The sequence below is a fragment of the Microchirus variegatus genome (genome assembly GCF_963457635.1).
Source record: "Microchirus variegatus genome assembly, chromosome: 3".
NCBI lineage: Eukaryota > Metazoa > Chordata > Actinopteri > Pleuronectiformes > Soleidae > Microchirus > Microchirus variegatus.
This window is the reverse complement of record NC_139804.1, coordinates 23177984-23194843: the sequence shown is the minus strand read 5'-3', so window position 1 is coordinate 23194843 and position 16860 is coordinate 23177984. Positions and strand designations below refer to the sequence as shown.

The 16860-nt window shown below is 38.8% G+C and overlaps 2 protein-coding genes across 2 annotated transcripts; both read right to left on the bottom strand.

The window, feature by feature from the left end:
• Positions 1–758: 758 nt before the first annotated feature.
• Positions 759–8916, bottom strand: ilvbl (ilvB (bacterial acetolactate synthase)-like). Its single transcript, XM_083886115.1, has 14 exons — positions 8691–8916; positions 7593–7794; positions 7171–7298; positions 6745–6995; positions 6158–6257; positions 5890–5987; positions 5564–5700; positions 5268–5402; positions 3116–3230; positions 2795–2964; positions 2461–2531; positions 2302–2373; positions 1922–2027; positions 759–1811 (listed from the first exon to the last, which is right to left on the bottom strand). Exons 1-14 carry the CDS (start codon positions 8802–8804, stop codon positions 1633–1635), a joined length of 1878 nt encoding a protein of 625 aa, XP_083742241.1. The 5' UTR covers positions 8805–8916; the 3' UTR covers positions 759–1632.
• A 581-nt stretch (positions 8917–9497) lies between these two features.
• LOC310924725 (beta-galactosidase-1-like protein 2) lies at positions 9498–16009 on the bottom strand (the record flags this gene model as incomplete). The annotated part of the gene is made up of 18 exons (XM_083886538.1): positions 9498–9608; positions 9746–9862; positions 10065–10179; positions 10533–10620; positions 10875–10953; positions 12264–12335; positions 12430–12576; positions 12849–12955; positions 13232–13312; positions 13784–13921; positions 14000–14084; positions 14157–14221; positions 14344–14425; positions 14517–14609; positions 14797–14905; positions 14994–15089; positions 15158–15226; positions 15846–16009. 18 exons carry the CDS (start codon positions 16007–16009, stop codon positions 9498–9500), a joined length of 1818 nt encoding a protein of 605 aa, XP_083742664.1.
• Between the last annotated feature and the right edge of the window lie 851 nt (positions 16010–16860).

Genomic DNA, 16860 nt, shown 5'->3' with positions numbered 1-16860 from the left:
CATCTCATGTTTACAATGAGAACTACACTTTTAAGTATTAAAGGCAAATGTTTTGTCTGCCGCTTGTGTCCAGTATTTTAATAACAAAGTTGGACCAAAACAAAATATTAGATCAAAACAATACATTTTTATGGATCAGTTCAGCTTGGTGCTCAGTGCTGGTACTGAATTAATTAGCATGTATTATCTATGGGCCCACCTACACAGTGGGCGCAGGTATGAATACACTTAATATGCGTTGCCATGTAGAAATAACACATTTAAAGTCACTGAGCTGTTATAACCAAATTATAATGTGCTAAAAGAACTCATACCGCCACCAACATTTAAAACACTCTTTTTTTATCACTATGTTTAAGACAGCGAAACCAGATGTTCCACCCCTTTATAAAATGTAATGGAAATCAGTTATTTTTGAGAATTATTCCTTCAAGTCAAACAAACACATAAATACAAATCAAAAGAATATAGTCCAGACAACCCAACCCACTTTTACCCTAGATCAAAAATGTATCACAAAAATGAAAGTGGGTATGTAAAAAGAAAACATTTTACCAAGTGCAGCCATTTTCCCATTTTATTTTCCCTTTATTTACAATAAATCCAAACCAACATTTTATGATGGAAATGTTGTCATACTCCCAGTCTTACCCTTAAGGGTACCAAATGACACAGCAACAAACAGTATACTGGAGTGAGATGGTTCACACATTTTCACTTTGTGTGAATAAATTAGGATTGCAATATGTGTATAGGAATAGTTGAAACAAACACCACTGCATATAAGTTAACATCAAATATTATATAAATTAATCACAGATCAATTTATTGATTGATTAATATGGGCCCATTATGTGGCATTTTGAGATTATCTGTCAATGTCGGTGAACAATTTAATTTCCAGTTAAATCAGATTACCTTTAACTTGCAATTAGTGCAATTAGTGTATGTGATACTTGTCTGTTCACTTATGTTCAGCAATTGTGTGCCTCATTAAAAGATTTTTAGATTTTATCAGAAGCAAGAAAAAAAGACAACACAATGCTGGTATTTCATATTGACCACACTTTTCTCCAATTACTCATACTGTTCACTAAAATAGCCTTTATCTGTTCACCACTAATTCTAAATCCATAACTGGATCGGCAGACACACATTCAGTCTACATATATCAATATATTCAAAGATACAGTCAGATATTTAAGGCATTCGACGTCAGTCATCAACATTTAAATAACTGACAAAGGCTATCACAGCTGTGAGATTTTATGGACCTGAGGGTCTTTTCTATATTCCCTTCTTTAAATGGAGCAATTGTCTTTCAAAGAACACATGACTCTTAAAGTCACACACAGTAGTTTCTAGGCTGGTGAATCTGTAGCTATTTCAGTACAAATTGATCGTGAACTGCAACACATATACAGTAATAAACTACCTAAGTGGATTTGTGAAAAATCTGATGAGTGATAGACCTGAACTCTTATGAGAGATCGGCATACTGTAGACAAAGAGAAAGATGGCATTAAGGGCACATAAGGATTAGCAGAGGTATGGTCAGGACTCATTTTAACACCATAGTAAAGCTCGAAGAAGGCAGCCAAAGTTTATGAGACAAGAGAATCCACTACAGGTCTAGACAGAGATGGAGCCCTCTCTAAAGTTGCTCTTCCCTATCAGAACATTGAGAAGGGTCGCCTTGCCCTCCCGGGTCTCCTTCTGAGCCTGTCTGATGATGTCGCTCAACTTGTCTTCATCCTCACGTCCTATAAGGTAGCCCTTACCCCCATAACCATCTGTCACTATGTGATAATCTGCAAAAAGAATGAAAAAGAATTACAGTTTTGCAGTTAGGTACTGCTCATTACACATTCTGTGTCAATATGTGGCAGTAACCACTTTGCAGGTTGTGGAGAAAACGTACCCGTGAATGCAAGGCCACATGCCACGTTGCTGCCAAGGATGGGAACCTGGTCTCTGGAGATCTGACTCCAACATGCATCATTTCCCACCAGTGCTATAACCGGTGTCTTGAGAGGAAGAATAAAATGTGGAATATAAGAACAACAATAACAAGAAACGGTGCTACAAACACATGCTTTAACAGGTTCATCATTCAGTCGCCTGTGAGGAGTATCCCTATATTTAAAAGCTTGTCTACCACCACAACTACGATGAGCCAGTATTTAAAATGTATTTGTCAATTTTTTTGACCTCCTCTCTTCAGCTCTTTGTTAGTGCCACAGATAACAGTTCCAGTTCACAGTCGCAATGTTATAGTATTTGGGTGGGTAAGTGATTTACCTTGTGCCTTGTGAACGTGTCAAACTCTGCAACACTGTATCCTAAGGATCCATCGCCATACACTATCCACACCTGAAAACAACACAGAGTAGAATTTAATTCTAAGGTGAACCAGGATCAGCAGACAATTAGAAAATAACCATATTTGTAAAAAGAGACCTCAGATTCAGGACGGCATAGTTTTGCCCCCAGTGCAAATCCTCCTCCAACCCCAAGCGTTCCAAAGGCTCCTGTAGATATTAATTATTATGAAAGTTATAACACAATGACAAGTAAGTAAACTAAAACAAATTAAAACAAATTAACTACAACTGACTTGATTACTGAAGTTTTCCTACATTAGACAAAATAGTTAAATGCAATATTATTTTTAATAAACTCAGTTATAATACAAAATCAGACATGATTTAATTCTCTAAATCCGATTAACAATTACCAGACAGACATTGTTTTGATACATTCGCAAATTGTTGTTTTGTTGACAAGAGTGTACCTGGATCTAGCCAGCGCAGAGGCCCTCGTGGTCTCATTATATAAGCAGCACTCCCAACAAAGTCTCCACCATCAGCAACAATGATGCTGTCTTCTGCCATCAGCTCATCTACACAGTGTAAAACTTTCAGAGGATTCAAGTGGCGATTGGTCTTCTCATCAGCTTTAGCCCTGGAAGAAAAACAAAAAAGACCTAATAATGCAGTTTTGTGTTTCCTCTCTCTTTTATGCAAGATATCACTAATCTGGACCTTCTGATAAACATAAGTTAACAACTAAATGGGACTCCGAACAGGGACAACAGATCATCACTTCTCTTCACCTGTTTGCAGTTTCTTTGGTTACATCTCCTGCTTTGAGGTTTTGAGGCCACTCGTCTGGACAGCGATGGCCCTTTAGGCCTTTAGAGAGCTGCACCAAGAATGAACCAGTGTCACCTAAAATAGATCAAATAATTTGGATTTTAGAAAATAAACAATTTAATGGATTAGTCTGGTTAAACGCACACATCACAACAAGGCACAACAGACAGAAAAATAAATAGCACAGTAGAAGTGGGTGTGGTTCCAGTGGAAAGGCGGTTCTTAACACATCATTTGGTTCTATATATTTAAACGCTTCAAAACCTTCTGCCAGATCATGAATCAGATGAGGTAGAAAGTGATGACAGTCTCGTAATGACTATCTCCTTTGTTGTTTATAATAAGGGCGCTGTCGTTACACGACCTAGTAACCTCTCCAAGACGGTGCAAACAAGTAAACTGGCTGCATACCTTGGTTGCACAGCATATCATGAGCACATTTTTTTTTTTTTAACTGAGAGCACACATACTTACTGCGGAATACTTCCACCTGGTTAAAATAGCACAGCAGAGACAACAATGATGGGTGTGGTTCCAGTGGAACGGTGGTTTTCAACACATTATTTGATTCTGTATATTTACTGAGGAATACTTCCAAATGTTTAAAATACACCAAATAATATTGAGCTGGCAGTGCTTGCTCCGTCACCCTGATTTGCGCTAACATCTCCTCGGCTGTAAAGACTAAAACAACAGGTGCAACTGAAACAATGAAACAAGCAATGGCTTGAACAGGTGCAGCTCTTGTAGCACCATGGTCGTCCACCACTCTAATGACCAAAGGGCATCGTTGGTTGGACTGGTCATTTGAAACGGTAGGCAAGCTTTTTAGGTCCGTCTATTGTCTGGAGTCTCTGACTGCTGCTGTCATTGAGAAAACATGACTAAATTCAGGGAAGGACACTCTGCTTTGTCAAAAGCCAAACGTACACGAGGATGGTTATCGTTAAGATCTTGACGTTACTACTACTATTGCTATATCGCTTATTGATCCGGTACTGTTATTGGTTCTTTTTGTTCTTATTTAGGAGAAAAATAAAATACATTTAAAAAGAAATAATAAAGAAGATCACCTTTTTTCAAAGCACTTATTATGAAGTGTAATGGTAAAATGGATAATATGTGGATGGATGCGTGTTCATATTTTCAGTTTGGCCATTCATTTATTTCCTGATTAACTGTTTTGATTATTTAACTATTCCAAACAGCATTCATAAACTGGTAGCTAATCGTTTAACTGACTAATGGTTACTATTAACTAATGTTTGTGTTAATAACAGACTTATCATGAAATCCTGATAGAACAACATAGCAGAGGTGGAGGGGGACACGTGACAAGTGCTATGTGCTAGGCTGTCAAACATCATGCATTTTTACTGAATGTACATTTAGATTTATCGGGAATTTTATCTTAATTCTTGTGTGTGGATAAACTGAAACTGTGTGTGTGTGTACATGGGTGCATGCTGAGTGAGTGGATAAGGGAACAAGGGAATGGTAGATGTGTGCCAAGACAAAGAAGGCACTAATGTGACGTTTTCTATGCCTGTTGGAAGAAATAAATGCTCACACACCTCCCGATTGTAGCAGCAGAGTTAACACAAGCAAAAGTCTTGTTGTACGACATTGACTATCAGCATCAACTCTAAAGACTCTAACTAGACTTGTGGGCGTTTAACTATCTACACTGTGACTCGGTCACAGCAGGTCTGTGTCTCTATGTGAAGATTCTGTCTGATGGAGAGACACACAGATCTCTCCTCAAGACTGAATCGAAAAACGGCCAGCAACATTAAGGTCAGTGCTTAATGATACTACAGTTTCAACATTGTGCCCTGGAGCCCGTTTAATTCCCATCCCTATACTTGACTCTGCATGTCTTTGGGGTCTGACTTTGCACAAATTCCAATAGAAATGCTTCAAAATCTTGAGGAAAGTCTTCCAAGAAGTGTTGAAAATGTTATAGCTGTAAAAAGGGACCAACTCTATATTAAAGTACTGTATGTGTATTTGAATGCATCATTACGTCTCTGTTGGCGTAACGGTCAGGCATCTGAATACTTTTGTCCATGTAGTGTGTATAATGATGAGGATGTCAGCGACTGAACATACCCTGAATTGCTAAAGTTGGCTTCCAAAACATATCTGAGTTTTTCAGAAGCTGAGTCTTATCTCTGTTGACAGCAATGATCTTGCTCCGTCTGTTGAGAACTCGGCCATAGCTCAGGCGGAAGTCACACACAGTGCCTGCAAACACAACGATGTTAACTTTCCTCTCAGAAGTATGGATAGCCTTTATGAATCAAGTTTAACCAACAGTATTTCCCCAAAAATAAACGACTTGCTATTTAAGTAAGAAACAGCTGTTTTAAAATGCATCAAAATATATTATTCAATGAAGGACAAACCTGCTAAGAGCACCAAGTCAGCTTCCTTCAGAGCATCTCTCCTGTTCTGTCTGATGTGGATCGGACTGTTTTTACCCAAGAGGCCACGAGACATTCCCCCCAGAAAACAGGGGATGCCCAGGTTCTCCAATGCTTTCCTGCAAAGCAGGAACAACTTTTTAACCAAAGGAGCATTGCTAAGAATCAGAAACATTACAAATACCTGTACATGCTATTGAAAGGCTGTGGTAACTGTGGTAGCTGTGGTTTATAGTATAAGTAGCAACAGCAACAGTAAGACACACAATAGATATAGAGAAGAGCAGGGCATAAGACAATGTCCTTACCGAGTGTCATCGACCGGCGCTGGTGGTAATGTGGCTTGGCTACCCAGCAGAATAACAGGTTTCTTGGCTCGACTCACCATCTCTATGCACCTTTGTACCTGATTTTTATTGAAAGAAAATATGAAGTAAAAAAAATGGAAAACTCTGGTTTGGGTTTCCTAATTTCTGCCAACATTAGGGGATTATCTAATGGAGATACATAAATCAACAGTTCATTGGCTAGAACATAAAAGCAGTGCCAAATCTCTGACATCAAGGGCAGTAACACCTGATCATCTGTGGCGTATGGAATGTCAACTGGTAGCGGCGACACATCTCTGGTTTCCCAAGCTCCAGCAAACAGGTTTTTCATGTGGTTAGTGAGATACCTTGGGGAAAAAAAATCACAATATCCGATGAAATCAGATTAGTAGATTTATGTTATTTTCATTTTAATTTATTCTATTCTACATCAGTAGTGAACATAAAGAGGCCCAGATAGAAAAAAATATCCTCAAGCAATGGTCTGGAACATAATAATAAAACATGTTTTGATTTAGTTCAGTAACATTTAAATATTTGAATCAGGGTCTGTGTGAAGTCAGCAACTGATTTTCACTTCAATCTTCACCCTGAAATGAAGAGGTTGTAAATTCTAATGTAATAAAAATATTATTGTCAGGTAAAAAAAAAAAACATTACAAAACTATATAAAAAATAAAGCATTTACATAGACATTAAACGTTAGGGAATTAAATAAAGTGTATAATATATATTATTTTTTTTTTGCTTGTGCATCTGGGTCTGGACTCTGACCAAGATCTGATGACCTCTCTTCTGCATATTCAGTGTTAACATGTTAGGCTTATAACATACCATGACACAATTTTTCCCATCAGGCCTTTGGGGGCGCTCTTTACCCCAAGCTCTTTGGATACCAGGTGGTAGGGGTAAAGTGTGTCGATGGGGAATTCTATGAAAACAGGACCGGGGGTTCCAGACTGGGCAATAGCCAGCGCCTTCCTGACAGTGGGCACGATCTCTCGGATAGTCCTAATGGATGCACAGAACTTACACAACGGCTTGAACAGAGACATCTGGTCAATATCTTGCAATGCTCCTCTGCCCTGTATAAAAACAAAGTCAACAAACCAGTTAGAAACTGAAGATGAGAACAATGAGGGTAGGATACCCTCGTGGTAAATATTTATGATCTATCATATACTGACTGGTTTCCCAGTTTTCCTCCTTTTTCTCTGCACAGTAACAAAATATTTGCATGAATATTTGAATACGTGTCACCTGAAGCAGAGTAGCAGCAGCTCCACCCATGAGCAGCAATGGAGATTCAGCCATCTGAGCATTCTTGACCGCTGTCACTGTGTTGGTGAGGCCTGGGCCAGCAGTGACCACAGCTACACCAACAGTACCTGGTGGAAAAGACAGTCAAGAGAGTTATCAACTCGCCACATGACAATATAGAAGATATAGCCTAAAATGCTCTGCCAGTGAGCCGGTCTTATCATGCTGTGTACAGTGGGAATGCCCTCAAACAAGACAAACTGATAATAATAACAATAGTAATAATAATAATAATATAAAACTTTATTTATAGGGCACTTTTCCTAACAAATTTTACAAAGTGCTTAACAGTTTAACTTTATTCTCCACAACTGCTACAAGACATGTTTTGACACATTTATTCATGTAACATGAAACTACACCTGACAGTCTCGCCACAGCGTCAGCAGCGAAGACAGCGGTGGCCTCGTGTCGGGTGTCCACAACGCGGATGCCAACCTTCTCACAAGCAACCAGGATAGGGGAGATGTGTCCGCCAACAAGAGTGAAAATATACTTGACCCCATGGGCACGGAGTACCTCTGCCACGCTCTCACCACCATGTCGTGGACTCTGTGTTTCAACCTGAAATTAAATCGGGAGAGCAGATTTAAGATTACACTATAAATGATTACATTTAAATAATACTTGCACCATCAGTGATTTAATATAACCGCTTGTTTGATGTTTTAAATCAGATAAAGAGTGATGAACCAGTCTGATACACAATGAATCACTGGATCGGATAACGAAAAATATGACACAAAGAAAAATATGACCCAATTGTTAAAGCCTAAATATTAAACAAATACGTCAACACTGGCGTAATCATGTTGATTGTGTGGTCTTATTTAAAGCAAAAGAAGAAAAGGCATCTGATTTAAAACTGAACATAAAGCAGAAACACTGCTTAACAGAGACATGATGAGGGGAAATAATGTATCTCTTTAAGGGTGGAAGGAATCCACCAGTGATTCTCCATTGTGACCCACCTCACTATACAAACAATGACAAAAGCAAATATGTGGATGATATACTGTTCCTATTTATTTCTGCATCTAGTATTTTTTCTGTCATTACAACACAAAGCACTGTTAATAGATGATATTGGCTAGGACGTTGTGATATCAGTACTGTTATAAAGCATGTGATATCGAGTCACCCATCTCTGCCTTAGATAAACAGATGTCAGTGTGAGTTGATGGCCGCCTGTCTCATTCACTCCACTCCTTTCATGTTTCACAACAGCCACAATATTATTGTCAGCCTGTATTCAATACCACACACGGCCTGGGTGCATGTGTTATCACCTTTGTGCTACAAAACCAAAAGGCTGGTCAAAGGTTTAGTCCAGTTTACCTTTCACCTGGAAACGACAATCGAAAGAGCACAGGTGAGGGAGTGTGCTAACACTTATCTATGCCCACAAAGCAGTAAATAGCATGCAAGTTTTGCTTGAAGGAAAAGTTGAGAAAGCATACCTCGTGAAAGAGCTGGTATATTAATCCAAGTTTGTGGGCTGCAAACACAAGCCCACACACCACGATGCACGCTGAGCAACCGAGAGCAGTGCCAAAGACTCCAAGATCCTCCATGTTAGGATGCGGTAGCAGAGTAATAACTTAGCTTAACTACGCAAACCAACTCCAGTTCAGCAGCTCACCGCTTCAGGCTAGTGTACTCTGAAGCAGCTGCAGTAACTGCTATGCACACATTTCAAAACTCGTATCTACTCACAGTGACGTTAATTTATGTAGGGTTCCTGAAGAAACGCCCCAAAGACGCGAACGTCGTTTTTTTTTTCCGGCACGACCCGTTAAGGTAGTTTAATGTCACGCACTAATACAGGATATGGACAGAGGCTATGTTTACACGTAAAGCTAGCGGGAGCTATATGTATAACTTCCAGCTTTATTTTTCAAAATAAAACTCACATGTCGTCCTCACCGGTTATATTCATAAGCATACGCAAACAGATTATTTCATATTTTTTAGTAATATATGAAATAACCAAGACTCTCATGTCAATAACACCGGTTGTGGATTAGGTCTACATGCTTACGACAAAAACAATTACAAATAAATGATTTCTATTATTGTGAAGGAAATAACTTTATATCCGGTTACTAGGTTTTATTCCTATACAAACATCCAATAAGAAACCTGTAGGGTTCTGGGAAAAATACAAACGACAGCAGTACGACGTTATAATGTCAGTTGGGATTTTATTGTTGTCTGTTTTTTGTTTTTTTTGTCTCTTGTGTTATGTGCCGTTTATACATTTATTTTCACAGCAGTGTGCAGAAGGGGAGTTTGTAAACATCAGTTGTTTTTCCATGGTCAGGGTTTTCAGCAAACAGTAGCTTTTCATCCGTTGTTTGCTCCTCAAAAACAATGATCTGTAAGACAGCAGAAAAGCTGAAGACACGGACAACTTTGTACACACAGAGAGACAAATTAAAGACACGTGTAAAGCAACAGAGAAGAAGAAGAAACTTCAGTTTAAGTTAAACATAAAGTTCCTGAACAGATTTACCTGATTTTCTCCAGTTCTGAGCCAAGGTCCTGGTAGGTAAAGGAAACGCTGAGGACCAATGAACCAGTGACGTCCAAGGTTCTGCCCATTGACAAACACAACTCCTTTACCCCAGCCCTGTGGAAGGATGCAGTACAATCAATTAAGGACAAATTTGCATGCTGTAAATACAGAATGAAACAACATAAATACGTATGGGGAATGAATCCCTCTTTGCATTTATTCTGAATATTTGAAACATTACCAATAGTACGTTATCACTACAGCAAATCTTGGCACCAAAAATGTTTAACATGAAATATAAACTACTTGTACTCACATGTAGCCTGAGGAAGGTGTCTTTGGGAGGCCCGTTCACATGGAGACTGGCCTGGAAAAATCCTGGAACGGAGGACGACTGGGAGTCACACTTCCAATGAGCGGAATGAATTAATCTGAAAAAAAAAAAAAGATAATTATAATTTCTTACTGCAATCATGTGACACTAAATATAAATCTAGAGATTGTGTTGTTGGGATGAGTTGGAAAAAATGACATAGTCAGGGAAAACTGACTATACTGCATTTATCATTAATATATAATAATCATTTATCTGGCGCTAATTGGGCAGCCTCAACAATGACTACCAAAATATCTTTACCAAAAACTGGTTGTACACAGAGTAAGTCATTTATGAGAAGAGTATAAAGTGCTTTAAGGGGAATCTACCCTTTAATTTAACAAGAAACCTTAGTAGTAGTAGTGTAGCCATTTGCACAGAGTGAAAAATGGAATTTGGTCAACCAACCTTTTTATAAAGCCTGGCTTCATGTCTAAGCAGAAGATGGTAAATCCTCTTAAGGGGACATGATTCAGCAGAATGTCTCCTACAATTCCTAAAATAAAAAAACATGGAAATGTGAAACAAATAGTTCTTGAAGAAAAGAAATCACACACGAGTGGGGTGTAAAATAAGACACTAAAAAAAAGTGTAACTTTGATTTTCACTCATTTGAGTAAATTCAACTTTATCTGAATTGTTATGAAACTTACTAATAGTAAAGCTCACATCTGATTAGTATGATAGAGAGATTTGGGTTGACACTGGTGTAAAGTCAGTAAACCAGCACTAAGACTGAGGGTAGAATACCTTTGCGCTGTTCATCGATGGCTTTCCCATAGTTCACCCTTCCACAGTTCTCCACAAGCAAACTCATCACCCTTTCTCCCTTAAATGCACAAACCAAAACAGTCATTTATAGGAAAGGAAAAATTGTACAATGACAGAAATCAAACTCCTGTTTGTTTGAAGAGAACCCGTGATTTAGACATAGCTTCTTAGGGTCATTAGTCTTTAGTGATAAGTGCATCTGAATCTTCAATGAGCAATGAACACTCGATGTAATGTGTCATATTCGACACTTAAACAGCTTTGCTCTTCAATAACCAATTTATTGACCGAATATGTGATCTCTAGATCACTGTGGTCTGTTGATGGAGCATTGCCAAGTACTTGCATGGCACAGTTTGTGACAAACAATCACAAGACTTTTGCTACCAAACCATGCCATGATGAAACACTTATGGTAAAATGGTAAATGGTGTTGTATTTATATAACGCTTTTCCAGTCTTGATGACCACTCAAAGCTGCTTTACACTACAGTTCCCATTCACTCATTCACTCACACTTTCATACGTTTTTCTATCACTCATCTTTCATACGCTGGCGGCACAACCGTCAGGAGCAACGCAGGGTTAAGTGTCTTGCCCAAGCAGGGTTAAGTGTCTTGCCCAAGGACACATCAGCTTGTAGACCCACAACCTTCAAGTTGAAAGACGACTCGCTCTCCCACTGAGCCACAGGCGCCCCACATTATAAAAAACTTTATTCTAGTTGGAGAAGCTTTTCCTACCAACATGGTAAGCAAACTGGGTCACATGACATCTGGAGAAACAGCATCTCCTCATGGAACAGAAATTAGTAAAACTTGCCTTTGTGTTTAGGTATTGTTTTAAGAACTATTTGCTGACTCAGATAACATGTGAGCCTGAGGCCTTGTTGTCTTACCAAAGAGTACATAACCATTACATTTGCCTACTGTTTGTGTGTTAGAGTCCTTAAATACTATTTATTACTGTGTGGCAGTAACAATAATTTAATATTGGTTTCATTTAGGTTATATTAAAGTTAATATTTCATGTCACGTGAAACATGTGGAAATAGAATCAATATTGCTTTGATACTGAGTGTATGGTGTGGGTTGGTAATATTGGCAATGCATTTTGTGAATGACTCCATACAAGGAGTCACAAGATAAAAGGTGAGAGCTGTGTGTTAATTATGAATGAGACATTTTGCCGCCAGCGCACACTCTTTTCTTGGGAGCATTTGGGTGAATATGAAAACTGTGGAACAGGTGTGAACATTGGCCTAAACTGACTTTAGTGTGTTAAAAATGATACCAGAAGCAATAAATCTGTGACAGTAAGAGTAAGAGTACAAACCAATAAGAGAATCACAATAAACTCATGTTGTACCTTTGCAACAGGTAGTGTCAGCTCGTGAGTCTTGTAGTCCAAAATACCACAATACTGTCTGTCCACAAAAACCTGGAGAACATTAAATTGTCACAATGCCAGACTGATGAATAACCTCATGTACAGTACTGTATGCGTGTCCTTGGGTTGAGGTGTTTTTCCTCACCAATGCTCTGTCTCTGATGTTGTTCCTGGAGTTCAGGGTTCCTCCACTTCTGATTGTGGTCTCATACAGTGTGTAACCATATGATTGGCCATTGTTGTTATTGACAGGTAGATTCTCCATGTTCACCGGCATCTCTGACCTGCATGGCTGGGTGCACAGTAGTCAAACAACATATTAAAGACAAGAGTCTTACAGTACAGACCAAATCAGACCTGCAGGGAAACAAATGACATCAGATTGAAGCTGTATCTGCATATTTCTTTTACAAAGAAGGGCAACTGTAAGTTAGGATGTTGTCTCTTTGACACAATTGAAAACAGCCTATGACAGATACTTCCTTAAAATGATGATGTGGTGACAGTTTTTGTGTATGATCAAATCTGTGTTGCCAGGTATGAAGCGTCTGTCCAGCAGCCTACCTTGTCAATGAGGTGTAGGCTGTCCCACAGTGACAGGTGCTGCTGGATGACAACAGGGTCATATGCTCCCCTTCCTTGAGGAGAAGGCACTTCTGGAAGTGGCCCAGCTGCAACATTAGTTTGCAAAAACATTTGGCTAATTACTGTATGTTCTAGAGAAATGTGCCCTAGATTTTTTTATTTTTAACTTAGGATAAGCACTACCTCTTAAATTTATTTGAACATAGTTTTTTGATTTTTGGTTCAGCTCTTCAATAAGACATTTCACAGTTGAAGCATGAAAGTGAAATTATGACCGACTAGTTACTAATGAAGTTGTCAGATTCATTATTAAATGAACAAGGCTTTAAATCAGTGAATGCGGATGTTTAAGAAGACCTTACAGTGGTACTGGCTGAATAAATTCCTCAAGAGTTGGTATTTTGGGGTGCAGTCTCCAGCCTCAGATAAAGGAGCATCATAATCTGCAATGAAAACATTTATGACTAGAAGTTTTCCTGACTCTTATAACATTCATTTGTTGACAATTAATAGGAATGTTTGAAGGGCCCAATGTGACCTTTGACCTTTAACTACCAAATTGTAGATTGCTACTCCGTGACAGTGAACATATCAACCAAATTTGCTCTGAAGGCATATTTTAAGATAACACATTCAAGGCAAAAATGTTTTTTTTGTAATATCAGTTGTTTTAATATAATGACCTTGATGTTTGACCACCAAAGTCACCAAAAAATAAATATTCATACAAAATTGCCATATAATGGTCACAAGGTTTTGTCAAGTCACAAGCTTGTCCTTATTTCCAGTTGTTCAAACAAGAAGTTTTTACAAGCACATTTTTAGGTTCAACCTGTTCTGCTGCCTCTGATAGGGATGAGCAGATGACCCAAAAACACTGTTTATGTCCGTTCAACATTTGAAAGATTACAAACCGTAGCTGGTGACCTGAGGTTTGTATGCACCAAGGTCGATCGCACCATTCATGAAGCCAAAGCTGGTTCCACCATGAAACATGTAGAGATTGATGGAAACACCTCGCTCAAGGATTTCTGACACCACAGCTATCATGTCTGTTGAGACGGACCACACAAATCAGAAATAAAGAAACAATATGCAGTGGTTAATTTGAATGTGGAAGTGATTCACACCCTCAGCATGGAACACATGGTGATGCTCTCCCCAGACATCAAACCACCCGGACCAATACTCCATCACCATCAGAGGTTTCTGGGGCTAAACACAACAACACAAAATCAACCATATATGCAAAATCAGAAGGATGAAATAAAAGTTTCAGTTACTTACTTGCATATCAGCCAAGTGCTGAATCGCTCCAAAGGACAGTCTCTGAAGATTTATTGTTTTTAAAACTGAAATAAGCAAGGAATACATTAATATCCTAAAACAATAAATGGCATCAAGGGCAACAATAAAGATGAAATAAATAAATAAATAAAAAGCTTGTCCCCCTGTTACACTTATGCGGTTATACCTCCCTCAACTCCTCCATATCTCAAGCCCTCCCAGTTATCTGAAGTCAGCAGTAGCTCATTGATCCCCCTGGACTGGAGACACTGCAGGCAAAGCAGAAGTTAAATGTTACATTCATGAAGGATAATAACTTGTATAATGTTTTAGTGATGAAAAAAACATGAATAAACTCACATTTTTTATAAAGGGTAAGTATTTCTCATCTTTTGCATATGATCCATACTCGTTCTCAATTTGCACTGCAATGATTGGGCCTCCCTCTTCAAACTTAAGAGGAAAATAAACAATATATGTAAATAATATCCATCCATCCATCCATTATCTACCGCTTTCTCAGCTGACATAGGGCGATAGGCGGGGTACAACCAGTTCGCCAGTCCATCGCAGTGTAAATAATATATGTACATTATATATATATAAGAAAGATATAATGAAAATGTTTAGTGAAACTTACCATCAGTGGTTTAATGACTGAGACAAGCTTGTCAAAGTAGAGGTTGACCGCATCTACAAATTGAGGATGAGTTGTTCTCAGCTGCATGTCTTCATCTTGTAACAGCCAGCTGAAAGGCACAGCATCTGTGACGTTCGGCTCATATGATTCATGTTCATATGGCTGTATCTTTACAAAGAATAACCTGATGGTGTTACCTTGGCAAGCCACCCAAATCCCATTCAGCACAAATGTAAGGTCCTGGCCGCAGGATGACCCAAAGACCCATCTCTGCTGCTAAACTGACATAGGCCCTAAAGATAAGATAAGATAAGATAAAATAATACATTTTCAAAGGAGGAAAAAATGAAGGGACTTTTACCTGAGGTCCAACTGTCCCTGGAAGTTGAATGTTCCTCTCTCAGGCTCATGAAGATTCCATGGCACATATCTGACAAAAAAAAAGTAGAATGTAACATTAATGTACAAATTAATGCAACCTTATTGTAAAGTGTTACCCATTGGAACTATTTATAGACCATTTAATACAAGCATATTTCATTTAGTCTGATCTGTGTTTAAAGGTCCCATATTATACACCATTTCTCCAAGTTAAATATATAAATCCTCTGAGGCTGGAAGTTTGTGTAGGACTCTGTGCTGCACTGTGGAGCCAAGAATAGAACTATTCGCGGTATTCGGTTTCCGTTGCCCTCGCCAGCACTCTCGCGTGTTTTACAGACAAAGCGGAGCTCAACGAGACAACAATTCCAGGAATTTAGCATCCCAGGGAGTGCGGAAGTCAATATCGCGTGTTTCATATCCTGTACTTAGACTGAGGAGGATCACAAAAACATGAGTGAGTCATCTTTTTTCACACTTTGCCGACTGATAGGACCTCCAGAGTCCCAAATATGAGGATTTAAATGATTAAAAAGTTGATTTTGCATAATATGGGACCTCTCATTATCAAACAGTGAAGTCACATCAGCACAAGGCAGGGCAAGTTTATCTGTATAGCACCATTAATACACAAGACAATTCCAATTTCTTTGAGGCTGGAAGCCTACGTCGTAAGAGTATTGAGGCCGCAGGCCTTCATCTTCATCAGCCGGTCCTCCCAGTAGGCTTGGGGGACGCGGAAGTAATGGACTGAGCCTCCAAGGATGCGGAAAGGCTTTCCACCCAGAGTAAACTGAGAGGAGCTGGCCCTCAGACCCTCTGTACAGCTCATTCTTCTCACTTCAAGGTGGTGTGGAAACTATACTGATAAAATAAACAGTAGATTGCTTTTATAACTTATTGAAATTATTTAGGATTGCAGTAATTGAGATAATCCTGAAAGTACAATAAAAGCATTATCTTACCAAGGTGTGAATGATAGTCCCAAATGCAGAATTCCGGCCAAAGCTGTATGTCAAAGCTGGGCGTAGCAGAGGGCATCTGAAAAGAGAACAGTGCTGGCAGGGCTCAAACCCAGTGGATAAGGGAAACTATTGTTGTTTGAGAATAGTGCTCTCTCACTCTGTCCCCCTCTCTTTCTCTCTTTCGCTGTATGTATCTAACATTCAAACTGGGTCTGGCTACTGAACTTGGGCTCCCAGCACGGCTACAGTATATTCTATAAAATGTAATATATTCTATTAAGTCTTCATGACAATGTGAACTTTGCAGTTAATCAATATCAGAGTCAGCTTGTTAACAATCAAATGCCTCCTTTGTTGTGATTTAAATTCACAACACCCATAATTTGACCAATAATTTGGGCAAGACTTGAGTAGATTTCTGACCAGTGCTTTATATTTACTGTAGGTGAATGAATGAGGTGATTTGTTCTTGCAATGATTCAAAGAATAAATACAAACACATGAATCAGTTTAGTTGTAGTAAAAATCACCCCTATTTACTTTAAAGGTACAGTGCGTAAAACGTAGCATTTGTTGGTGAAGTTGCATGTTGCAGCTGAATATCCTTCACCTCACCCTTTGCTCCCTAGTGTGTTGGATAACTCATGTAGCCTTCAGTCAGCATCAAACCTCAAAAGATGTTATGTTTGTCCATTGTTGTCCATTGACTATTGTTAAA